General features: G+C 47.1%; 1 protein-coding gene across 1 annotated transcript in view; it reads left to right on the top strand.

The window, feature by feature from the left end:
• Positions 1–25,855, top strand: part of INSR (insulin receptor) — a 305,153-nt gene that overhangs the window by 219,658 nt on the left and 59,640 nt on the right. The window contains exons 3-6 of the mRNA XM_078670766.1: positions 2,058–2,379; positions 16,007–16,170; positions 19,440–19,584; positions 24,191–24,405. Of these exons, the coding sequence (XP_078526892.1) occupies positions 2,058–2,379; positions 16,007–16,170; positions 19,440–19,584; positions 24,191–24,405 (846 nt within the window). The remainder of the gene's footprint in view (positions 1–2,057; positions 2,380–16,006; positions 16,171–19,439; positions 19,585–24,190; positions 24,406–25,855) is intronic.

Below are 25,855 nucleotides of genomic sequence, written 5' to 3'. Positions count from 1 at the left end.
GCACAACATTGAAATATACACCAACAGGCACTCTGGGCACAGTGGCCGCCATGTTGAAAGGGTCAGCGTAAAGTCCTCTTTTTCTTTCCATGCGCACGGTTGCGTCAGCACCTTTTATGTACCCTGAACTCCCTGCACGAGGTCTGTGGGAAGACAATGCTGCGTCACAACCTTTGGTGACTTCCGTGAACTGTTGTCCCCTACTTAACATCCTCCAGACAAACACTTACCACAGTCAAAGGTGCCAAATAAACCACATCATTATGAGCTAAAGATTACAGTGGTTTAAAGAGCAAAACGGTTGCTTCTGAATGCGTTAAAGTGATGCATTTTTGGAACAATTATATATTAAAGCAACCACAAAAAGAAAAAGATTTTGCAAAGCCACATGGTCTGTCCTTTTGAAGCCTGCTATGTTTATTTATTTATTTGTCATAGATAACATGTCAATCGGCTTGAAAAGAGTTAAAAATTACATGCACTACAGGTGGGGGCTGGAGGGGTAAGTAAAAAGTGACCCTTCGTAAATAAAAAAATAAAAAATCATGAAATTAAAACAGAAAAAAGAGAGATTGGCCTCCCAGCCTGATATTTATGCGGACTTCTTTTGAGTCCGCCATGCACGTGTGCAAGATGCGGTCACTCACAATGAAGAGAGCTGGCGACTGAAATGCAAAAGACACAATTGATGGACGGAATGCAGAACAAATCAAAACATTCATCCCTAGTCAAGGGATCTGGGTTAAATCCCATCATTCTTTTGCTGAAATGGGCGGGCCCTTTGCTCCACACTGTAGGCTGGGGGTGGGTGGAAGTAAATTGTATATTACACTTCAACAAGCCAATGGGTGAAGAGTGTTGTGCAGAATTCCCATGAGGCCTCCACATACATAGGTATTTTTATTATGAATATTTTGGAAAGCATGAGGCTGGTGACACAGTTAAAGTTGCCTCTTGGCCAGACCTAAAAGTCAGTGTTGGATGCTGGGCCAGACTGCTTCAGTATTCGTGATGGGGCGGGCACGCGCTGCCATACTGCTTCCCTGCACTCATACAGCTCTTCAGAGTTCAGGCTGGGGTTGATTTGAGCTTGATCTGTTCTAAGGTCTATTGACATCTTCACCCTTTGATATTTAATCCATCAATGTATGGAGAACGTGGGATGTCCATGGCTTCCTTTCCGGGTCCATGGGGTTCCGGGCTCCAGGAGTAAATTTACTACGTCTTCATTGCTCTTCTCGCTCGTACCAAAGACATCCCCTCATATCCCAGGTCATGATGACTGGTTCAGCCCATTGCTTAATTTGTTAAATAATAAATGCCAGGGCCCTGACCAGGAGCCCGCTGCAGCTTTCACCATCCATTGCCCGGTCATCGCTGCCAATGGCGGCACCAAAACAACTACTAACCTTCTCTCTCGCCTCCAAGTGCAATAGTTCCGATTATTCAAGATCTCCAAAGCTAAAGGAATGGCTGGAGAGGCAGGTGTTAGTATTTTTTTTAATGTATATTGTATTCATAAACAACTGTTGTTCTTCTCATCTCTAAATTAAATGAGCAGCGCCACCATGTGGCAGAGTGTCATAAATGTGGTGATGACAATTAAGTGCTGGTGCCGAGCACCGGAAACCACTGGCTCAAATTAAGCACTGGTTCAGCGACACACATTGCTCCTTCTACCGACAACTGCTGGTGCTCTGATTTTACACTGCTCAGCTTGGGGTGGCTGCCAGCCGCTAGCGACACACCTCGGTTACGTGTGACACCAAGCAGCGTTGACATACTAGGACAGGAAGAGCGTGAGCATGCATCTGTAACCCTTGTATCCTGTCTTCGATTGACTAGTTGATCAGTAGCAATAGAGGTTGAAATAAGTAGTTTCCCTATCCGTTCCCCTGGCCAACGCTGCATCGGATATTAGTTCCTGTGGCTGGCGCATTGCATGGTCCATTTAGGGGAGCATTACTTTTGAAAGTGTAATCTGATTACTTTGTGTTGAATATCTTTCGTTGGATGCTGGTTAATGTTCTGGACGTCTCTCTCTTCTTCGTTCACAGTTTGTCCATCTGAATGCAAGTCGCATGGGTGCACCCCGGATAACCATTGTTGCCACAGTCAGTGTTTGGGGAACTGCTACGAGCCCAACGACCCCAAGAAGTGCGTGGCTTGCCTCAACTTCCAGTACAATGGCGAGTGCATGGAGAAGTGCCCCCCGAACACCTACAAGTTCGAGGGGTGGCGCTGTGTGCCGTTCAGCTACTGCCAGGACCTTCACAACAAGTGCAAGAACCTTCGTAAGCCTGACTGCCACCAGTATGTCATCCACAAGGGCGAGTGCCTTCCCGAGTGCCCGTCCGGGTACACCATGAACTCAACCAAGTAAGTAAGCATGGCGCGAGCATCTGCATGTGGTTGGCCTTGAGGGTGTAGCGCAACAAATATGAGTGCTTCCCCGAGTGCCCGACCAGGTACACCTTGAACTCCACCAAGTAAGCAAGCATGGCGCATGCTAGTGTGTGCGTGTGGTGGGCCTTGAGGGAGTAGCGCAGTGAGGACGAGTGCCCATTCGCGTACACCATGAACTCCACCAAGTAAGCAAGCGTGGCGCGTGCCAGCATCTGCGTGTGGTGGGCCTTGAGGGAGTAGCGCAGTGAGGTCGAGTGTCTCCACGAGTGCCCGTTTGGGTACACCATGAACACCACCAAGTAAGCAAGCATGGCGTGTGCCAGTATCTGCGTGTGGTGAGTCTTGCGGGAGTAGCGCAATGAAGGTATTGCTTCTCAGCGCTATCTTACTTTCCTGCAAAGGTGTTTTTTGTCCCTTAAGCCCTCCATACCTGACACCGGTATTTGCCAAAAATGACAGTGTATCAAGCAAGCGCGCTCCAGGATGAAAACTGAACATTTGATGCGCAAGCTAGGCCCCTAAATAGAACATTTATTCACCCTCTGTGTGTTGTACCGTGATCTTATGTATTACTGAGGCAGTGTTATGGTTGAATTTCCTAATTTATCACCCTGTGGCCTTATGCGTCTTTTCAGCTAGTGACTTGGCGCAGTATCTTTAACATTTTACTCCTTTTTCCATAGTGTTTTATGTGTTCTCTTCAGAAGACATCGTAACCACCCTTTCATTTAAAGTTTTTTGCTGATCTGTCGGTTGGGGGCCCACGAAAAATGGAGGGACAAAAATATTGATTACCCATGTTAATTCCCACAGGAAACTTTGCTCTTCATTACAGTAAAAGCAGCTAAATAGAATTACACTCGGTTCTACAGAAAGTTCGAACTGTAATCAGAAAGAATGTTTTTTGTGATCTGATGTAAATCCATTTAGGCATTTCAGAGAATTAGCATTTAAAGAGGGGTTTGGACTGGGCATGAAGGGTTAAAGCCATGAAAACGTAGGTATATGAGGGGTATCAACACCCTACTCAAAAAACCTAAGGCAGACCAAAGAGACCTCAAGAACTTTCGGCCCATCTCTCTGCTCCCCTTCCCGGGCAAGGTCATCGAGAAAACCGTCAACAGACAGCTAACCCGATACCTCATAGAAAACAGAATCCTGGACCCTTCCCAGTCAGGGTTCCGCAGCAACTACAGCACCGAGACTGCCCTCATCGCCACCACCGACAACATCGGGACCCTGCTGGACAACGGCGAGACCGCAGCACTCATCCTCCTAGACCTCTCTGCCGCCTTCGACACCGTCTGCCACCGCACACTACACACACGCCTCCACGCTGCAGGGATCCGAGACAAGGCTCTGGATTGGACCACCTCCTTCCTCTCCAGCAGAACCCAGAGCGTCCGCCTCTCCCCATATCGTTCCAAAGCCTCAGAGATCATCTGCGGCGTACCCCAAGGATCCTTCCCCGAGCCCGACGCTGTTCAAACTTTACATGGCCCCGCTCGCACACGTAGCCCGACAGCACGACCTCAACATAATCTCCTATGCTGACGACACTCAGCTGATCCTCTCTCTCACCAAGGACCCCATCACAGCCAAAGCCAACCTCCACGAAGGAATGAAGGCTGTCGCCGACTGGATGAAGCCCAGCCGTCTGAAGCTGAACTCGGACAAGACGGAGGTCCTCATCCTTGGCTCCAACCCTTCAGCCGGGGACAACTCCTGGTGGCTGACGGCACTAAGGGCAGCCCGACACCCACCGACCACGCACGCAACCTGGGAATCGTCCTCGACTCAACGCTCTCAATGACCAAGCAAGTCAGCGCCGTCTCCTCCTCCTGCTTCAACACCCTCCGCATGCTCCACAAGATCTACAGATGGATCCTGACAGATACAAGAAAGACAGTCACCTAGGCCCTCGTCAGCAGCAGACTCGACTACGGACACTCCCTCAATGCGGGAGCCCCGACCAAGCTCATCAAACTACTACAACGCATCCAAAACGCCTCAGCATGACAGATCCTCGATGTACCACGCCACGGCCACATCACCCCCACCTGAGAAACCTACACTGGCTCCCTGTCAACAAGAGGATATCCTTCAAGCTCCTCACCCACGCACACAAGGCACTCCACAAGACCGGCCCAGCCTATCTCAACAGACAGCTCTCCTTCTACATCCCCAACTGCCAGCTGCGCTCTGCCGACCTCACTCGCCACCGTCCCGCGCATCCGAAGAACAACCACCGGTCGGAGATTCTTCTCCCATCTCGCCGCCAAGACATGGAACACCCTCCCACTGAGCCTACGACAGTCCCAAGACCTGCTGACCTTCAGGAGGATACTCAAGACCTGGCTGTTCGATCAGTAGCGCCCCCCCCAGCGCCTTGAGACCCTCGCGGGTATGTAGTGCGCTTTTTCAAATGATTGATTGGTTGGTTGTTACTGCAGGAGTCCAGCTGTATGAAAAAGGTGTTCTGATTGGCCTCGGGAGCTTTTTCTCCTGCCTTCCATTTTGGTACCACCGTGCTGAGTGATCTTATTGGCTGGCCTGAACTGTGAGCAAAATCTTGCAGCTGCCATGATAGGACCAGTCCATTCTGACCCCTGGCCTGAAACAGTTTGTGAAAAAGCGCTCAAAGAGGCAGGGTAAGGACATCCTGACCCCCAGGAATGCATTTGTGGGGGAGGGGGTGGGACACTGAGGCACCACTCCCCCGAGATTAAAATAAAAACAAATTGTGCCACAGAACACGCGTGAGACCCAGAGCACGCCAAGTGTGAGATACATTTTACTCCCACGGCAGGGGCTGTTCAAACTTTACCCCCATATGCCCGCTTTTAATGACTTTATCTACATTTCAAATTCTAAAGCAGTGTCTAAATTAGAGTGAAGGAAAGAATAACAGAACAAGCATTGGCCAGGTCAATAGGTCTCGGATTTATAATGCATGTGCCGACCTGTTGGCTTTCTCAATGTTTGTCAGTAACGTATTGTTTCAGTAACCTAAAGGGAAAAAAAGCAAATAACTGGAGAAAAAGCAAGCACATACCTTGAGGTATCATGAAACAGTACTTTAAATTCAATATTTCACTCTTTATTAATGCCCCATGTTTTTTTTTCTCAAATAAGTTTCACTCAGGAAGCTCCGAACAGAATTTAAAAAGAAAAAGGAAGCATCTGAATGTAGCTAGAAATGTTTGCCAAAGGCTAATCTACTTTCAGCGGGATGTAGCCATTTGGTCCTCTGTAGCAGCACAGGGAGCAGCGTCATGCTAAGTACACCTTCTGCCTTAAGCTTCAACTGAGTGAGTGCAGCTCGCCCTTCCCCAGCACCATAGAAACATTTGTGTCCTGAGGCCTTTGCTTGCATGCAGTCTGTGGACTGCAGGGCATAAAACAGAAATAACCTTTGTTTCATCTTCAGCCATAATCTAGCAGAAAATAACCTTCCCTGCTGTGAGTTTACAGACAAGCTGGGAGGTGTGGGGAGCAACACAGTACAGGGGAGGGGGTTGGAGAGGCAATGCAGCACATGAGGGGGAGAGCTAGAAAACCTGCACCATGAAGTGCTGAATGAAAAAGTAGTTCCTAAATTAATGAAAAAGAAAAAGTAGTTCCTGTGAAAATGGAAAAGTAGTTCCTAAATTTTAGCAGTGGAAGGATAAGTGTCACACAGTGAAAAAGTTGGTAAAGAAGCTGTGCTCCAGGAATAGGACAAAGAAAACGAGCGAAAGGCAAGCGATCGACTAAGAGGCGAGCAAATGAGTGGCCCGAAAGCCACCCAGTGGGCAAGCTATTAGCAAGCGTTAACTTCACAGCCGGTTATTCGTCGTCAGGCAGGCCACACTGTCTGGTAAGCGAGACCTAAAAAGCAAAGCTTTCTAAAACCAGATCTGGAATTGGCACATGAGTTAACATGCATCGTTGGTGCCATTTCCACTGGGCTGATTAAAGCAAATTATTATGCCAAAAAGCACAACAATCTTGAAATGAACAACACAAAGAATACCACAATCTCCAACAAGAAAAATGAAATATGTAAACTGGGGTAAAGTAGGCAACTTAAAATAGCAAAAAAATGGAGATAATATAACTGCAGAAAAAACGAAAACAGGTCTTGTTAACGGTGTAAAACCAAAGGTAGGTATAATGCATCTGAAAACTTTGAGACCCATATTCTAATCCATAATGCGAAAAATCGGGTGTGAATATGTGGGAAGTTCGAGCGGCAAAACCAAGTCACCAGCCGCATCAGGCAAAAGATAGAAGCTGGAAGGGGGCACTCAGTACAAAAAGTATGGAGGAACACAAAGGCAAAAAAAAAGCCTAGAAGAAGTGAGAACCGTAACAAAGAGTCCAAAGGGAAGATAGTGCTTGGTGTGTGCTCCAAAGGGAACAGGAAGTAACAGGCTGTGAAAAATAACAAGTAGTAAAGCAGGTAAGACCCAATGTGGGTTTCTGTTGAGGCGGTGCGGGGGATGAAAGAGGAAACAAACGAAGCCATGGTTGTGACCAGGTTTAATGACCTCATGAAATGCAAGACTGCGGCCGACTATGTACTGCTGCGATTTCAGATTTCAGGTAGAATTTTGGAGATGAAGGATTTTGAGCCTATGAGAGAAGAGCTTTGTACGAGGCAAAAGTGCATGTTTTTCCAGCTGTCCGAGCCTGGCCAAAAACTGAGACCCAAATAATAGAAGTTGACGAAGATTAAACTTACTGCAAAGTAACCTTGTGCCCCTGCTAGACAATACTTTAGATCTGTCGTGCACTGGTGAATACCAGACAGAAGAAGAAAACTGTGTGTTTGGGATCATGAAAACGCAACAAACCTTCTTTGGTGAATAGTTTGGTGGGACCACGCGCAGCCTGCAAACCTAGAATTCTTTCAAGCTACAAAACTGTTTTTTATAGGAAAGTAACTTTTTCCTTTTGAAGCAGTAGAGCCTATTGGCCTGAGAATGTAGGATGACGCCCGAGGTGATTGTTGTCAGTCCAGAATTAAATGCCAAGTGAAGACAACCGGTTATAACAAATGATCGAAATTGGTTATTTCAAGTTGCAGATGGCAATGGATGGAGGTTCTGGAAGCTGCCAGGAGTCCTAGGCCTAATGGCCCCCGCAGGGCCTGGTCTTAATGGCCTGTGCACCACATGTTCAGAAAGAAAACTTTCTCTAATGCAGAAAACCAACGAGATGCTGACGAGTGCAATGGACGTGGAGTCTGCGGGCAAGTATCTAAGCTCTGGGGATCCGGGCTATTTCAGAAGACCCCACGCGTCGCTAAGATCTCAAGACGAAATGACCTGCTCAGTTTATGTACATCTATGGGTTGTGCCAGAAGGCAAATTCTTTGTCTTGGATCCTGCAAACCTCTAGTATGTGTCCCCTACAAGTAAATACCAGGCCTTAGTCAAGACCGTTTTGCCTCCAGACGGAGGCGGGTAGCTGTGGTGGACCGACATGGACTGTTTTCACGCTGCCTTCTTCATGCACACAACGTGTGAATATGCTGACAAGCTGCATAACTCTTACTCAACTCACAATTGATGCAGTTGAGATCCTAAAGTGATAGATACCTTCCTACCCAGGGCCACTGTAGGCAGAGCAAGTGCTCTGTGTGAGGGTTGATTTTGTTGAATGCTTGGCAAGCAGGCTAAAAGGACTGTAAAGGGAAGTGACCAACCCAGAGAGAGTATGTGAGCAAAGGTTATCAAACAATTAAAATGACCGTAATGGTCTTCTCGATGTCCCAGTCGAGCAAGGATGGACCAAGACGGTGGCACATGGTCAATGGACTCCATCTGGTCGTTCATAGCTGGTCTCTCTAAGGAGCTCCAAGTCGTTCCCTGGGCCTGGTCTCCGCTCTTGGGTTTAGGACCCACTTCCTGCATGCAGGTGGGCCGCCGACCCACGCCTGGAGATTGGAGTGTAGGGTTCTCCTCCTGCGGTTGAGTGGCGTTTCCTGCTGGAGAAAGAACGGTAGGCCTACCTAACGTTCAGGTTTTGAACAGTCCAATGCCGCAATCGATTGGGACAGCAACGGCTCATGCGCACTCTTCTAGCGACCTTACTTCCATCATAAAGAACCTGGGCCTTCGATTAGCACCTTCTTTGCTTTTACCAGCAGAACTTGGCGTTTATATTGTGGTGTTTTAAACCCGTAGGCGACCACTTTGACAATGTTTTGTTCTCTCATTTTTATCCCTGCGTGGCAAAATGGCATCCATTTTTTACCTCGAGCAAGCCGTCCCGAGTTCTGTCACCAAACTAAGACCTACACAGTCTTGAGACCCCCAAACTCCTGCCTCTGCGACCCCCCCCCCTCTTCCTCCCTCGTGTATTAACATATCCGCCTAAAAACCAGCCAGGATTTAATCAGTCTCAAAACATGACCCTGGAAGCTTTGAGGGACTTTAAATGTCCAGAACACTCTGGCCACAAAAATGGACCCACTTTGAAGGTAATTAATACAGATTATAGAATGCACTCCAGTGACGTCTACTACCAGGCTATTCGCTAGCCGTCGCATCTTTTTCAACTCTGAGGCCGCCATATCTCCAGACAGGAAGTGCATGAGTATGATTCACTTTGTGATGTTGTGACGTCTTTGGTAAGTCTCAGGGTTCACTTGACGTTGCAGCGTCCTCACCAGCTATGATCCATCCATGGCCTTCACCAGAGGCCAGGGCAAAGCTAGGTGCTTCTTGTTGGGTGTCGCAGTTTTCCGCAGAAACGTCTAGATAGTGGCAGACTTAGCTTGGCTTTCAGAATGAGGTGGTGGTCACAGTGACACTTCCGGCCCCAAGCTCGGGTCTTCTTCAGAACGAGGCGTGCAAGCCCTCGCGACTCATTTGTATTCGTTTGCCATCACCGTTGGCGAGCAACCGCGTTGCTTCCAAGCAGGTCAATACAAATAGGTTTACGTGGTCCTGTTTCCTGTAGCCAGATTGCTTTTCTATAGATAGTTGTCTGTAACAAGGTGCGTTGTTCCTCTTGGCGTAGATTACCCAGGGGTACAAGGTCGTGCGGACCATCCGCAAATGAGATTCCGTCAACTAAGCTGTGGTCTAAAGCGGTTAGCAGCAAAATAAGCATTTATTGATGTGATTGAGCAAACACATTCGTTTACTGAATCATTATTCTGTAGACAAAGATGCCTTTTTTATCAGGGCTGCATGTAGTTACAGAGAGGACAAATTGGCATTTATTTAGTGGCCGGAGGTCTAAGAGAGGATTGACGCAGCAGAGACCGACTCCCAAAGAGACCGTTTGTGGTTGAGCCTTTTTTTTTGTTGCGCTTCCGAGCCAAGTCTGACAACAGAGAATTGGTATTTACAAAAACTGGTTTCTGTCCTGTGATTTGTGGAATCTTCAGCTCAATCACTTATCGAATCGAATAATGCACGCTTCACCATATAATTCTGAGACGTGATAGGAAGCCAAAAAATTAAAAAAACTGAAAAATTTGTTTCGATCGCCCGAAGGGGAGGGTCAGGAAATGTTGGATTAAAAAAGTGAGATCTAGAAGCAGATAAAAAAAATAAATCCAGAAAAGCGATAGCAATCACCAGTGCTGGTACCGCCACGGTGAAAAATGTATGGTAAAAAATGGTTGTCACCATTGTATCTCGCCATTTGCTCAAAATAGCAGGGGACCGTTACAACCTGAGGGGCCATTACTACCTACTAGGTATTGCGCGCCTCACAAATCCAGCCCTTAATTCATAGTAAAGAGTTGATGGTACGAAGACCAGTGGATTCCAGTTTGGAGTGGCTCACTCGTATGGTAGTCAGTTATTTGTGACATTACAGGATGACGTATACAGATACTCATTCAGAGATTCTGTTCTGCGGATATCCACTTTCTGTGTAGGTTTACAGTAGCCTTTAGTGATTCCATGTGATAACATTGTTTCCCAAAACATCTTTTGGAAGCTTCGCTTTTAAAAAAACATCTTTGCAAGAGCAATGTTTTTTTCGATGTAGTGCATTATTTAGACCGAAACATGTTTTCACAGATTTTGACATTTCCTTAACATCTTTTTTACTTTTTTTATATATATATGCTTGTCTGATTCTATTTACATATATATCTATTTCTATTCACACAACACATCTATATCCATATATACTTATATCTCCATTCTGTATCTGTCTCTCTCTCTCTCTCTCTCTCTCTCTCTCTCTCTATATATATATATATATATATATATATATATATATATATATATATATATATATATATATATATATATATATGTATGTATATGTGTGTATATATATATATATATATATATATGTATGTATATGTGTGTATATATATATATATATATATATGTGTGTGTTTGTGTGTATTTCCTTAAATTTCTCGCTTGCGCGCTCTCCCTCCTTCCCCATAAATAAGTAAATAAAATACTCAGAATTGCCCTTTTTATCTAATTATCCATAAATGTCCATTTACATGTTCCAAAATATTCATGTATTTTAAAATCAGTTTACAAAAATGTTCCTAATAAATTTTACTGGTTGAAAAAATCTGTTGCTAACTTAAAAAAATACACATTTGAAGCTACATTTCGCTTTTGCCTCATAGAATGGAGTGACCAATTTGGCCTAACATTTTATGGGAAAACAATGCTATTGTAAAAGAGGTTTTAAAAAAGAAATTTTTGTACAAGAGTTTTTGGAAAATGTCATCACATGCTACCGCCTTTCGCTGGTGGACTTGACCTCACCGTTTACATGCGTTGGTGAGGTAACCTGTTTATCGCCTCGCCAGCTTCCTCTCCTCCCTAACAGGAGGGTGAAGATGTGCATAAAAAGGGCAGTGGTGCAGGCAATCTGTCGATAGTCCTCATCGTAACACCCTACTGTCGCGATACCGTCTTCACACAGGTGCTTGGAACCTTTTCCACCGCAGACCAGGCGCTTGTCACCACCAAAGGGTGGAAGTCTACAAGCCATATTCCTCTGGACTGTGAAATCCTGTTCAGGGCTGGAATAAACATCTCAATAGTCCTCAACTGCATGTGAATGTCCCTCCACACACTGTCGGTGTCTCTTTGTGGTGTGAAGCTCCTGCGTGTTTCATGCAGGCTTTGCAGTGCACTGCCACACACTGCCAGTGTCTCAGAAAGAAGCTGAAAATTTTTCTTCAGTGCACTGCAGCGTGCTGCATCACTGTCTGGCTCGAGTCACCCAGAGCCAGTGGCCACACCCCTTTTCACCCTTGCATGACGGTGCGGTTCCCCACACTTCCAGCAGTGAGGTGTACTCGTGTTCCTCTCGTTAGCTGCAACATGGCTCCCCCTCGCCTGGATGTTGCTTCAGTATGAATCCCTGCCCCCTGTCGTCACATTCACTGCAGCAGGATTTGGCCTATTGTATGGTATGCACTGCAGAATGTCACTGTACAGTGGCCTGTCACACAATGTAGTCTGACTTTGCCCATTGCCAGTATCTTGGTGCAATGTGGAACGCTGCTTCCCTTTCTCTCATGCACCACATCATAAGCCAGTCGACTGCCTGTATCTGATGCAGGTGAATCTCAGCGTCTACTCCTTAGATGCACTGCAGTATACCTCCACTCGCTGCTTTTATCTGCTGCAGTGTGAAGCACTGCATCAGTTCCCTAGACGCGCTGCAGTATACCTCCACTTGTTGCCTGTATGTGCTGCAGTGTGGAGCACTCATCAGTTCCCTTGGTGCGCTGCAGTATACCTCCACTCACTGCCTGTATGTGCTGCAGTGTGCATCTCTGCATCGGTTCCCTAGACGCGCTGCAGTATACCTCCACTCACTGCCTGTATCTGCTGCAGTGTGGCGCTCTGCATCGGTTCCCTAGATACGCTTCAGTATACCTCCACTCACTGCCTGTATGTGCTGCAGTATGCATCTCTGCATCGGTTCCCTAGACGCGCTGCAGTATACCTCCACTCACTGCCTGTATCTGCTGCAGTGTGAATCTCTGCATCGGTTCCCTAGACACGCTGCAGTATACCTCCACTCACTGCCTGTATCTGCTGCAGTGTAAATCTCTGCATCGGTTCCCTAGACGCGCTACAGTATACCTCCACTCACTGCCTGTATCTGCTGCAGTGTGGCGCTCTGCATCGGTTCCCTAGATACGCTTCAGTATACCTCCACTCACTGCCTGTATGTGCTGCAGTGTGGAGCACTCATCAGTTCCCTAGACACGCTACAGTATACCTCCACTCACTGCCTGTATCTGCTGCAGTGTGAATCTCTGCATCGGTTCCCTAGACACGCTGCAGTATACCTCCACTCACTGCCTGTATGTGCTGCAGTGTGAATCTCTACATCGGTTCCCTAGACGCGCTACAGTATACCTCCACTCACTGCCTGTATCTGCTGCAGTGTGGCGCTCTGCATCGGTTCCCTAGATATGCTTCAGTATACCTCCACTCACTGCCTGTATGTGCTGCAGTGTGGAGCACTCATCAGTTCCCTAGACGCGCTACAGTATACCTCCAGTCACTGCCTGTATCTGCTGCAGTGTGAATCTCTGCATCGGTTCCCTAGGCGCGCCAAAGTATACCTCCACTCACTGCCTGTATCTGCTGCTGTGTGGAGCACTCATCAGTTCCCTTGGTGCGCTGCAGTATACCTCCACTCACTGCCTGTATGTGCTGCAGTGTGAATCTCCGCATCGGTTCCCTAGACGCGCTGCAGTATAACTCCACTCACTGCCTGTATCTGCTGCAGTGTGAATCTCTGCATCGGTTCCCTAGACGCGCTGCAGTATACCTCCACTCACTGCCTGTATGTGCTGCAGTGTGAATCTCTGCATCGGTTCCCTAGACGCGCTACAGTATACCTCCACTCACTGCCTGTATCTGCTGCAGTGTGAATCTCTGCATCAGTTCTCTAGACGCGCTACAGTATACCTCCACTCACTGCCTGTATCTGCTGCAGTGTGAATCTCTGCATCGGTTCCCTAGACGCGCTGCAGTATACCTCCACTCACTGCCTGTATCTGCTGCACTGTGAATCTCTGCATCGGTTCTCTAGACGCGCTACAGTATACCTCCACTCACTGCCTGTATCTGCTGCAGTGTGGAGCACTCATCAGTTCCTTTGGTGCGCTGCAGTATACCTCCACTCACTGCCTGTATGTGCTGCAGTGTGAATCTCTGCATTGGTTCCCTAGACGCGCTACAGTATACCTCCACTCACTGCCTGTATGTGCTGCAGTGTGAATCTCTGCATTGGTTCCCTAGACGCGCTACAGTATACCTCCACTCACTGCCTGTATCTGCTGCAGTGTGAATCTCTGCATCGGTTCCCTAGACGCGCTACAGTATACCTCCACTCACTGCCTGTATCTGCTGCAGTGTGGCGCTCTGCATCGGTTCCCTAGATACGCTGCAGTATACCTCCACTCACTGCCTGTATCTGCTGCAGTGTGGCGCTCTGCATCGGTTCCCTAGACGCGCTACAGTATACCTCCACTCACTGCCTGTATCTGCTGCAGTGTGGCGCTCTGCATCGGTTCCCTAGATACGCTGCAGTATACCTCCACTCACTGCCTGTATCTGCTGCAGTGTGAATCTCTGCATCGGTTCCCTAGACGCGCTACAGTATACCTCCACTCACTGCCTGTATCTGCTGCAGTGTGAATCTCTGCATCGGTTCCCTAGACGCGCTTCAGTATAGGTCTACTCACTGCCTGTATCTGCTGCAGTGTGAATCTCTGCATCGGTTCCCTAGACGCGCTACAGTATACCTCCACTCACTGCCTGTATCTGCTGCAGTGTGAATCTCTGCATCGGTTCCCTAGATACGCTTCAGTATAGGTCTACTCACTGCCTGTATCTGCTGCAGTGTGAATCTCTGCATCGGTTCCCTAGACGCGCTACAGTATACCTCCACTCACTGCCTGTATCTGCTGCAGTGTGAATCTCTACATCGGTTCTCTAGACACGCTGCAGTATACCTCCACTCACTGCCTGTATCTGCTGCAGTGTGAATCTCTGCATCGGTTCCCTAGACGCGCTACAGTATACCTCCACTCACTGCCTGTATCTGCTGCAGTGTGAATCTCTGCATCGGTTCCCTAGACGCGCTACAGTATACCTCCACTCACTGCCTGTATCTGCTGCAGTGTGAATCTCTACATCGGTTCTCTAGACACGCTGCAGTATACCTCCACTCACTGCCTGTATCTGCTGCAGTGTGAATCTCTACATCGGTTCTCTAGACGCGCTTCAGTATAGCTCTATTCACTGCCTGTATCTGCTGCAGTGTGGAGCTCTTCCCTGTTCTTATACCCTGCAGCCTTTCCTCGTACCCATGCCACCTTTCAGTGTTTGGTTGTACATTCGACGTCCTCGCTCAGCAGCCTCTCCATGCCCCGTGCTTCTCTTCTCCACCAGTAGCTCTGTACCGCACGCTTGCATGTCCTGCAACCGCCCATAGCTCACTGCCTTGATCACAGTGCAGTCATAAGCTTAGAACCTTCTCTAGTGGTGGCTGCCTCTGTACGGGGGCGGTGGGGCGATGGGGGAGGAGGACATTTTATTATATAAAAATAAAAAGTGAACTTACCTTCTTTGCCGCTGTTGCCGCCGCATGTCTCTCCTCAGTCCTCGCAGAGCCCAGAAGCACCCAGTCTCCCAGACTCTCCCAGCCAATGACGGCACTGCAGGAGCAGTGTTGTGATTGGTCTGCAAGCAGTACCTGGGAGGCTGGGCTTGTTCTCCACTGAGCTGTGCAACACAGCCCAGTGGAGAACATGCCAACTGCACATGACTGTTTGGACGGCCCCAGAGGGCCGATCAAGCCGTCATGCGCACTTAGGGAGGGAGTGCAAACTCCCTCTGACTGTGGGGAGCCTAGTCCCGCCCCACCCGACCTGGCTGGAGTCGGAGTCTCGCAAAGAAAAAGAAAATGATACTAACTACTTGTTATTATCATTTTAGTTTCTCTTTTGCACTTCTCAACGAGCAGTGGGGCGACGCTCCTCCACCTTAGCGGAAGAGCTGCCACTGCTTTGGGAACCAAGAATGTCTGATTTATTGAGTAGTGTTCTAATTTGCACAAGCTTTTCACTGCTGTTGCTGCCTTCCAAGCAAATGTTCCCTGTTTGTAAGGGTAATGTAGTGGGCAGGAGGCCCTTGAGCAGGGTACTTTGTAGTTTGTAAATACAAATATTCCTTATTTTACTCATTGACTGGCAAAAAAGAGCCATTGGCAGTCACTGCCAACTAGTTGAACCTATGCTGGCTATTTTTGCAGATTTTCACAGCGTCTCTGAGGAGTCTCCCATTGCCTCTTAGCGTACAAGTGTCGTACATAAGTGCAACTTTGATTTTACTGCATTTAATACAATTTGTGAGTGTGGGTAGGCTATTGTCATTGGGTTTGCAGTCCTGCTCCCTGCAGAGTGTGAAAGAAATAAGATCTGTGCTTTCTTCAGTAATTGGATGATCCTTTTGCACCATTGCTGGCTTGTTGCATGCGTCACTGCACCGCGCGCCGCATGCGTCACTGCACCGCGCGGCGTCTCATGGTGGTAAATGTTCTAAGGGTCCTTTTCTGTGTCTACCCTTCCTTCTCTCTTGCCACACAGCTTGAACTGCTCGCCATGCGACGGCCTTTGCCCCAAGGTCTGTAACCTGTACCAGGACGACAAGGTGCATTCTGTGAAAGTCATCGATTCGGTGACGGCCGCACAGGAGCTGCAGGGCTGCACCATCATCAACGGAAGCCTGACCATCAACATCCGCGGAGGGAGTAAGCGCTTTCTTTTTTAAATGGAAGACTCTGATGCGTTCAGTTCGAAATCTTTATTCGATGCTTAAAAATGTCATAAAAGTATACATTTATAAAATACATGCAAACATAAGACAAATCCATTAAAATATCAAAATAATTTAAAACTACATCTCCTTAAAATTTAAAAAAATGGAGAGTACGACGTGTGAAACTAAAAGCATCTGTTTTAAAAATCAACCTGTTCATAAAGGTTTCTTATTTTCATGGCATTCCTAATAAAATTCAGAATATCAATACATATTTCGACTGAGGGTAACCTTTGTAAAAATTCCATTGTGAGCAAATTATTCTTAAAACCAGCTTGTCGCAGTAAAGGTTTTAAGAAAAGTGAACTAGGGCTAGCATACAGGGGACAAAATAGGATAAAATCAAACTGTAATGTGGTGGGCGGGCATGCTTGTGTGTTTGCAAAAGAGTTTGGCATCTTGTAGGTTTTTGTCGCTGTCATTTGACGTACACGAGAAGCGCAAAAAAGTGTTAAAACATGAAGCATGTGTGTTGCAATTCTTTATTATTTTTACAGCTAGTAATCCAGGTATACAACAAAAGTTGCGGAAAGTTGTCTCAGTATGAAACGCAGAGCAGTAACTACCCCTCCTATTCAAACATCCGTACAATGTTCATACGGCGTTGCTCAAAAGTGCAACCAGCGACAATAACCGCATCATTGAATAGGGAAATGCAGACTCAGTAGAGAGCCATGGGAAACTCATGAATTGTAACTGTGACAGGAAAAGGGAAGGACAGGCAAACTCCAGTAAGGGAACAGAGGAAGGTGATCGAACACAAAGTGGGTACAGCCGCAGGAGTGCGGTTCTTTGAGCGCCCATAAATGTGGTTGGTTAATTCAGTCGAGCCGGTGACCCGGAGTGCCTGATGCTTCCTTCTAGCCCTTTCCATCCTGGTCGCCATTGCTCCGCCTGATATTTCCTACCACACTCCTTATTGACACAGAGGTATGATTCAATCTTTGTTGTTGTCCCGTCTGCAGCTATTGCTCAGTGTGTTGGCAGCAGCATGTGACAATACAACAATTGGTTCTGATGATGCTCATATGGTTGAAAACGGACATTCGGTTCGTTGGGTTCATCGTCTCTCCCAGGTGCATCAAGCGGTGACTCATAAGATGCCAAAACAACGCTAATTGCAACCTTTGCAGGCTTGTTCAAGAGGTGGAGTACAACAGTATTATTTCCAGTCCACAAAGAAAATGATCCCAAACATTTGTGTGAGCTGGCTGAATACGTCCTGTGAAATCCCACCACAGTCGAGTCGTCCGCATCGCTCTCCTGGCCTGTCCTTGACAACATAAACAGACCTCGCCAGTCCTACATTGGAAATTTTCCCTCTGTGTCACTCTCCGCTCTATAATGAATTTCATGAAACCACTTTTCTTAGGCTCTTAATTTGAGTTTGGTAGATGGGGTTCTCTGTCCGAATATGGCAGTAGTCCCATCCACCATATTACAAGTGCCATGGGCTATGATGACCCGATCGTGGGCATCACGTGTGTTACGCCTCCTTTGGAAGGCTTTCCACTGCCACTGCCATAAACTCCTTCATTCATGTGGTAGGTGTAATGATCAGCCTTGGTCTAAATCCAACCCTTCTTTCTTTACTACTAAGAGTTTCTCTTGATGAGACAGTCTTGAAAAGTGGGTCCTCTGAACCTGAAGCTTTGCGTCTGGACTTTTGTGCACTCCGCCGGGTTTCCTCGATGTATCTTGGACAGCCCACACCTCAAGAGATGTGCCTCCGGCAAAGGCAGGAATATTCCCCAAGAAGCCTGCCTTGAGGCTTTCGAGGTCTACCCCATCTCCCCGCCCGAAGCACTCGGTCGGAGAGATGGGCGATTACTGGACGTCCTTTCACCTCTGGTCTTGGGTGTCCCACTTTATCTGCACCCCCCTCTAATCATACCCTAGAACTTCAGGCCTGGATGAATCTCTTAAGAGATCTTCTTTCCACCACTGCCACGCGCCAACGTCTCACTCCATCCAGCACTTGTGGTCCTGGAGGCCTTTCTGGCTCACCCTCGCCTATGACCTCGTTGGTGCCAGGTGTATTGTACATGCACACCCCCGACAGGGTTCTGGGGCATTTCAGGATTTAGTCTGACAACAGTGGGCTAATTTAAGAAATACCATTATTTTGTACCTCTTTACTTCTGTGTCCTTTTCGTCTAGTTGTATGCTCTGGTTTGCATAACATTTCAAACTGGTGCAGACGTTGCTTTGTGGCCAGCAGCCGCTTTGCAGGTGTGTTACGGCACTCCTCAGAGGGCTCCTGTTTTGCAGGGAGTGACTGATTTCTGTATGGGTGGCAGGTTCGACAAGTTTAGCTCAGTTTTCAAAAATATATTACAGCTAATAATTCACTACTGTAATTTGGGGTAACATTAAAATGCACTATTGCATTCTAGAGTAACATGTTAGACTGTATCCATGCAATCTGGAGTGGCATATTGAAATGCCTTATGGCACCCCGGAGGAACTTATTGAAATGTACCAGGGCAGTCTGCGGTAACATATTAAAATGCACTGTTGCACATAGAGTCACATATTAGCATGCATTTTAGAGTCACATATGAACATGCATTTTAACATATTAAAATGGACTGTTGCATATGGAGTCACATATTAACATGCATTTTAGAGTCACATATGAACATGCATTTTAACATATTAAAATGGACTGTTGCATATGGAGTCACATATTAACATGCATTTTAGAGTCACATATGAACATGCATTTCAACATATTAAAATGCACTGTGTATATAGTCACATATTAACATGCTTTCTAGAGTCATATATTGACATGCATTTCAACATATTAAACTGCACTGTTGCATTCTTGAGTCACATATTAACATGTATTCTGGAGTAACATTAAAATGCATTGTTGCATTCTAGAATAACCTAATAAGATGCCCCAACGCATTCTGGAGTAACATTAAAATTCACTGTTGCAACTGGGAGTAACATTAGGATTCACCAATGCAACCTGGAGTAACATGGTAAAATGCACTACTGGATTCTGGAGTAACATAGTAACTAGAGCTCTTAATATGATCTTTTGCATATTTCTAAATGCTGTTTGTCTGGCTGCTCGATTACACACAGTCGTTTTCTGAAACAAACATGGCCGCTTCCGTCCATTGATGCCGCCCAGCAAAGGACGCAATGCACTGCGGTGAGTTTATAACATGTCGTTGTGTTTTCCAGGCAACATTGCATCAGAGCTGGAGGCGAGCCTCGGATTAATCGAAGAAATCACTGGTTTCCTGATGATCAAACGTTCCTACGCTCTGGTGTCCCTGTCCTTCTTCCGGAGTCTGCACGTGATCAGAGGGGAGACCCTTGAGTTTGGGTGAGTGACCCTTTCGGTCAGTTTAGTGGGAGGGGCTTGGTGTCACGCTTGCAATCATCCTTGGGACTCGGTGATGGTATGCTGGCAAAGCTTGCCAGGAAATGCATTTTTCTCTGCAAAGAATGCGCATTCTTCGTAAAGCGTGCACATTCTCTCCACAGAAGGCGCTTTGTGAACAGCGGATATTCTTTGAATGGCGGCACTTGTCCTTACAGACCGCTTAAGGTCTGCATTCGCTACATCGGAGAGCGAACCCTGGGTCAACCCTGAGCTTGACTAGTTGCCCGCAGTGGGATGGAAACTGCTTCCTGTGATGGTTTAGAGAGGGCACACAGGTAGCGGGTAGGCTTGGCACTGCTTTGTACAGTGCCTTTTGTTAACATCCATGGGCCGCCTCTTAAGCGCCTTCAACATTAAAGGCAAAATGACTGCAGAATTTCAGGCTGACGAAGGCGGCAAGAAAAGTAGAACTCTGGCCGTCTTGCGGCACCATGTACATTGCCCTCTTCGGGGTCGATACGCCAATCAGAATATATATAGCCTTAGTGCCCGCTACCCGGCACTGTAAATCCAGTATCAATCAATCAATCAATCAGATCATTTGTATAGCGCACTACTCACCCGGAGGGTCTCAAGGCGCTGGGGGGGAGGGGATCCGCTACTGCTCTAACAGCCAGGTCTTGAGCTGCTTCCTGAAGGCGAGGTGGTCCTGGGTCAGGCGGAGGTGGATCGGAAGGGAGTTCCAAGTCTTGGCGGCCAGGTAGGAGAAGGACCTTCCTCCAGTGGTGGCTCTTCGGATGCGGGGGACGGCGGCGAGGGCGTGGCTGGCCGATCGAAGCTGGCGTTTGGGAGCGTAGAAGTTGAGGCGGCTGTTGAGGTATCCTGGTCCTTGGTTGTGTAGGGCTTTGTGTGCGTGGGTGAGGAGCCGGAAGGTGATTCTCTTGTTGACCGGGAGCCAGTGCAGGTCTCTCAGGTGTCCGGAGATGTGGCTGCGGCGGGGGATGTCCAGGATGAGTCGTGCTGAGGTGATCTGGATCCGCTGGAGTCTTTTCTGGAGTTTGGCGGTGGTTCCGGCGTAGAGGGAGTTGCCGTAGTCCAGACGGCTGGTGACGAGGGCCTGGGTGACCGTCTTCCTGGTCTCGGTGGGGATCCATCGGAAGATCTTGCGTAGCATGCGCAGGATGTTGAAGCACGACGAGGAGACGGCATTGACTTGTCTGGTCATGGAGAGGGAGGAGTCCAGGATGAAGCCCAGGTTGCGTGCGTGGTCAGTTGGTTTGGGTGCGCTGCCCAGGGCGGGGGGCCACCAGGAGTCGTCCCAGGCGGAGGGTGAGGATCCCAGGATGAGGACTTCCGTCTTGTCTGAGTTCAGTTTCAGGCGGCTGTTCGACATCCATTTGGCTACGTCTGTCATCCCTTCGTGCAGGTTGGCTCTGGCGGTGGCGGGGTCGTTAGTGAGGGAGAGGATCAGCTGGGTGTCGTCGGCGTAGGAGATGATGTTCAGGTTGTGCTGGCGTGCGATGGCTGCGAGGGGGCTCATGTAGACGTTGAAGAGTGTTGGACTGAGCGAGGAGCCTTGAGGGACGCCGCAGATGACTTCGGTGGCTTCCGATCTGAACGGAGGGAGGCGGACTCTCTGTGTCCTTCCGGCGAGGAAGGAGGTGATCCACTCCAGTGCCTTCTCCTGGATTCCGACGTTGCTGAGGCGCTGTACTAGGGTACGGTGGCAGACAGTGTCGAAGGCCGCGGAGAGGTCCAGGAGGATGAGGGCCGCTGTTTCTCCGTTGTCAAGCAGGGCTCGGATGTCATCTGTAGCTGCGATCAAGGCGGTCTCGGTGCTGTGGTTGGCCCGGAAGCCAGACTGCGAGAGGTCGAGGGAGCCGTTCGTCTCGAGGAAGGCGGCCAGTTGCTTGTTGACGGTCTTCTCGATGACTTTAGCCGGGAACGGGAGCAGCGAGATGGGGCGGTAGTTCTTGAGGTCGGTGGGGTCGGCTGATGGTTTCTTGAGTAGAGCGCTGAGTTCGGCATGCTTCCAGCTCTCCGGGAAGGTAGCGGTGTCGAAGGAGGTGTTGATGATGTTGTTGATAATCTTTAGCGACTCCACTCCTCGGAGAACGCAGTCACCCCGCTTCCAATCTGTCCTTCTCCAAGGACCTGACCTCAATAGTGGCTTCCTCGGAGTGACTGTGGCGCCTGTCACATTGCGTCACGTCAACATTACAAGGTTTTTACGAAATAGTGCCTGCAGTCTGACATTTGCTGGAAGGCCCATAGAAGCAACAAAAAACATCCTAGGAACGTATAATTTATGGTGTGTAAATCAAGTCTTGGCACTTTTTAGACCTATTTCTAGACATTACGATACACCCCTGTGCAATTTCTGGAAATGTTTTTTTGATTCCAAACTGTATTTTGCTACATTTGTTTTTATAAATTAACTGCTTTTTTTAATGTAAATATTTTCTTATGTGGATTTTCTGGAAATAAGCATATTTGATTACTCTGGGTCCTGTACTGGACAAAGTTGACACAAGCACCAGAGGACACAACACAGTTGGTGTTTTTCTTCTCATATGAAATGAAATGAAATGAAATTCAGTATTTGTAAGAGCACGATTACCCGAGGGTGTCAAGGTGCTGGGGGCCGTCGGGAAGATTAAGTGAGCTATTGCCCAGAGTCACATGGTGCTGGACTAATCTGCCGCCGGCACCGGGGATCGAACCATGAACCCCGTGGTCCGGGGTCAGGCACCCTGGCCGCTGCACCCACCTCTATGTACATGCTTTTAGACGTTTCTAGAGAGAACTTGTTAACATCCAAAAAGGGGACTGATTTAAAAAAAAAAATATGTGTAAAAAAGTACTGTTGTCAACCTTAGTACACCTTATTGAGTTTTTCTCACAAACTAATGGCCACCCTGTGTTGCCACCAGCCGGTTGGTTTGGGCATTCCCCCCAAAAAGACAACTTCTTCTTTCGACTTGTCTACATTATCATTAGGGCTCCCGGTTTTATGGTATTTACTTTTTCAACATTACCGTCTGTATTTATCCATATTTATGTTTTGTTAACCGCATGCGTGCGGGCGGAATTCCGCTCGTACGCTGAGATATTCTAAAGCGCATGTTACGTGACGAGCTGGGCTCGTGATCAGCGTAGCAGGAGGCTACCTCATGACGAGCCCAGCTCGTCATCAGCGTCGAAGGGGTTAATCTTGTCTGAATTTATCCATTTTTATTTTGTCTCTTCTGGATAAATGATGCTAAAATATGTGTATTTTTCCACATATATTTGACTGATAAGTGTATACTCGCATTTGAATGTCCAAAAGGTTACAGCAGTATACAGTGCAATAGCGTTATTGGACAACACTTGCATAGTAGAATAGCATAAACAACTGTAGATCTGCACTTAACTAAGCTTAATTAGGAATTCTATTGTCATTTTTGATCTCCCCTACCTCTCAATCTATACACCTACTGACCTGGCACTCACGATTGACAGGTGAAAAAGTCATCCAAAGAAGCCATATTTTCTGTATTTTTCGGTATTTAAAAATAAATGCAGACGGGAAAGTAAACAGTTTTCTGTCTGTATTTATCTGTAAAAATCTGTAAAAACAGAAATCAGGAGCCCTAATTATCATAAAGCAGCTACAGTTGCACCATTATTTTTGTTTATATTATTGAAGTGTTTTATTGAAGCATCATTGCAGTTTTTAGCAATGCAAATTCAAAGGTCTAATATAGTGGGGTATTTATTTATTTATTTATTTTATAACCTGTAGTATGGGATCCCCAGCTCACAATAATCCTTAGGGTGTGGGGGGGTTTAATGCATCCCCAAATCCCACTGAATTTCCAAATGCAGCAGTAAAAATAACATAGACTTTACAGGCACTTGTGGAGCGAATACTAGAAATGCAACACTATTTCAGTATTTATCTCAATTTGCATTAATATTACTTCTCTGACGCATCAAAGCGTGACTGTGCCGCTACAGAATTTTCATTTCACTCACTTCGGTCTGCTTTCTGGATCCCTTTTGCCTTCCAACAAGGAGACTAGCCCTCTGTCCTCCAAACTGCTGGGATTTTTATCCGCGTTGGCCTCAGCTTCACACAAAGAAAAGGAGGCTGTGATCTGAAATGCAGGAGGCTGTTACTTGGGTTGGAGATTTGATGGCGGCTGTCTTATTTTTAATCCAGTTTATTGGGATTAGAGGATTTTTTAAATAAAATTTAGAGTGGACTACACTGTTGATGTATTTCCAAGGGCCACAGAGGATTTACATGTGTGTTTTAGTTCTCACAGGGAGCCAATGGGGTTGTCTCACCTTATTTGAACAAGTTAGATCTAATCATTTTGTGGTCTTGGCATTTGGCGTCTACATGGGCTTCGATTCTAGGAGTCTGTCCCAGTGGTGGACTCACATATAAGAAGAATGAAAGATCTTCTATCGGACCGGTCTCTCTGAAAAGTTGGTTGGGATATGTCTGACTCCGCTACACAATAGATCCACCACTGATTTGAATCTCTGCATGGTTTCTGCCTCTAGTGGAGTTTGTTGTATGCTGACCACAGTTATCTTCTCTCTCTCCTTTCAGGAACTACTCCTTCTACGCTCTGGATAACCAGAACCTGCGACAACTCTGGGACTGGAGCAAACACCGGATGACGATAATGCAGGGAAACCTCTTCTTTCACTACAACCCCAAGCTCTGCTTGGCCGAAATCCACAAAATGGAACAGATTACCGGAACCAAGGACCGTCAGGAGAGCAACAACATCGCTTCAAAGACTAACGGCGACCAAGCTTCTTGTAAGTAGAATTTTCAAGATACAGTCTACCTTGAATAACATTTCGGGCCTGCAGGGAAGCGTAGTGGGTGTTCTGTGGGCAGAGTCGAGAAGTCGTTACTGAAAGGAATACAGTTCAGGCTCCAGTTGAATACTATGTACTGCATCAGTTACAATGTAGCAATAGTGAGGACATCGTTGTAAACCACATCCGCTCTTCCATTCCCCGTACTCGCTGGAGGACGCCTCATTTGTCAGCAATTTCCCCGCTGAAAGTAGCCCATCCCCAGCTCTTTGAAGGGAATAGAATCTTAGGAGGGAGAGGGGGATCACTATTCACCCTGGAAACCACCTCCTTTTTCTCTTTCATTTCCCTATTTGTGGTACCTCACTGCACAGCAAGGCCAAAAAGATTACCTTTTCCACAAGTGATGCAGCGTGTGCATTTCTGTCGTGCCTTTCATTGCATTTTGCATTTATATTTATTCAGCAATTTTATAAAGTGGTAACAAGTGCTCACTTGGGGAATTCGGGGTGTTTGAGATAATATACAAATACAAGAATCAGTGGCGGGATTCTGACTTTAGAGCGAGAGAGGACAAACAGTGATCAGTGAGCATGAAAGTGGTGACCACAGGCGTACCTCACAGTGCACTGAGATACACTCTCATTTTTGAGAAAATTGTATAAAAGACGTGAGAGAAATACCCCCAGGCCCATTGACCCTGTAGCGGCACGATGAGCTGCAAAAAAAAATAAAAAATCAGAAATACTGGAATGTGTTCCAGTATAATTACTTCTAACTCGGGTTAATACAAGCATTCCCAAGTCTGTCTTCTGTTTTTAGTGAGTCACCATAAGGGCAATGGACACGCCCACTCGTGGGGCTCAAGATCTGTATTATAGGACTCTGGTTGCTCTTCACTGATGAGGCCCAGCAAGGCTGAAACTGGTTGGGGTGCCCTCTGTTCCTCTTCAGAGGGGGTACAGCTTAGCAATTCAGGCTGGACTGTTTCTATTGGAGAAGGTTGAATTCCACGTGGTTCGCCCTTGTCTGTAGTGGCACAGTGAGCAAAAAATATGTTGGGCTGAAATGCCACCCAAATTACCCCCGGGTAAGATTAAATGAAGCTTTTCACCCATCACTTTTGGCGAGACAAGCAAGAGTGAAATGGCTGATGTTTTGACAAGGCAGAATTTGGAAAGAGAAGGCCAAAGTGCATTTCTGGGCATGGCTGACAACAGGCAGCTCACCCTCTGTATCCAGTTACACCCGAGATTGAGGTTTGCAGCAGGATGTTTGGTCAGGAAAGTAAATTTATTTTGAGCAAAAAGCATTCTCCTTGTTGCTTTATTGTTTTTAAATAAACAAAAAAAGGAGCTAAAATGTAATTTAACAGTAAGCATAACACCCAATAGTATGCTCTGGAAAAAGTGAGTGTCAGGGTCTTTCAAAGATTGTGGAAGTGAAA

Source organism: Lissotriton helveticus, chromosome 12 (genome assembly GCF_964261635.1).
Source record: "Lissotriton helveticus chromosome 12, aLisHel1.1, whole genome shotgun sequence".
Lineage (NCBI taxonomy): Eukaryota > Metazoa > Chordata > Amphibia > Caudata > Salamandridae > Lissotriton > Lissotriton helveticus.
The sequence above is the reverse complement of the archived record's forward strand: the minus strand, read 5'-3'. Positions and strand labels throughout refer to the sequence as shown.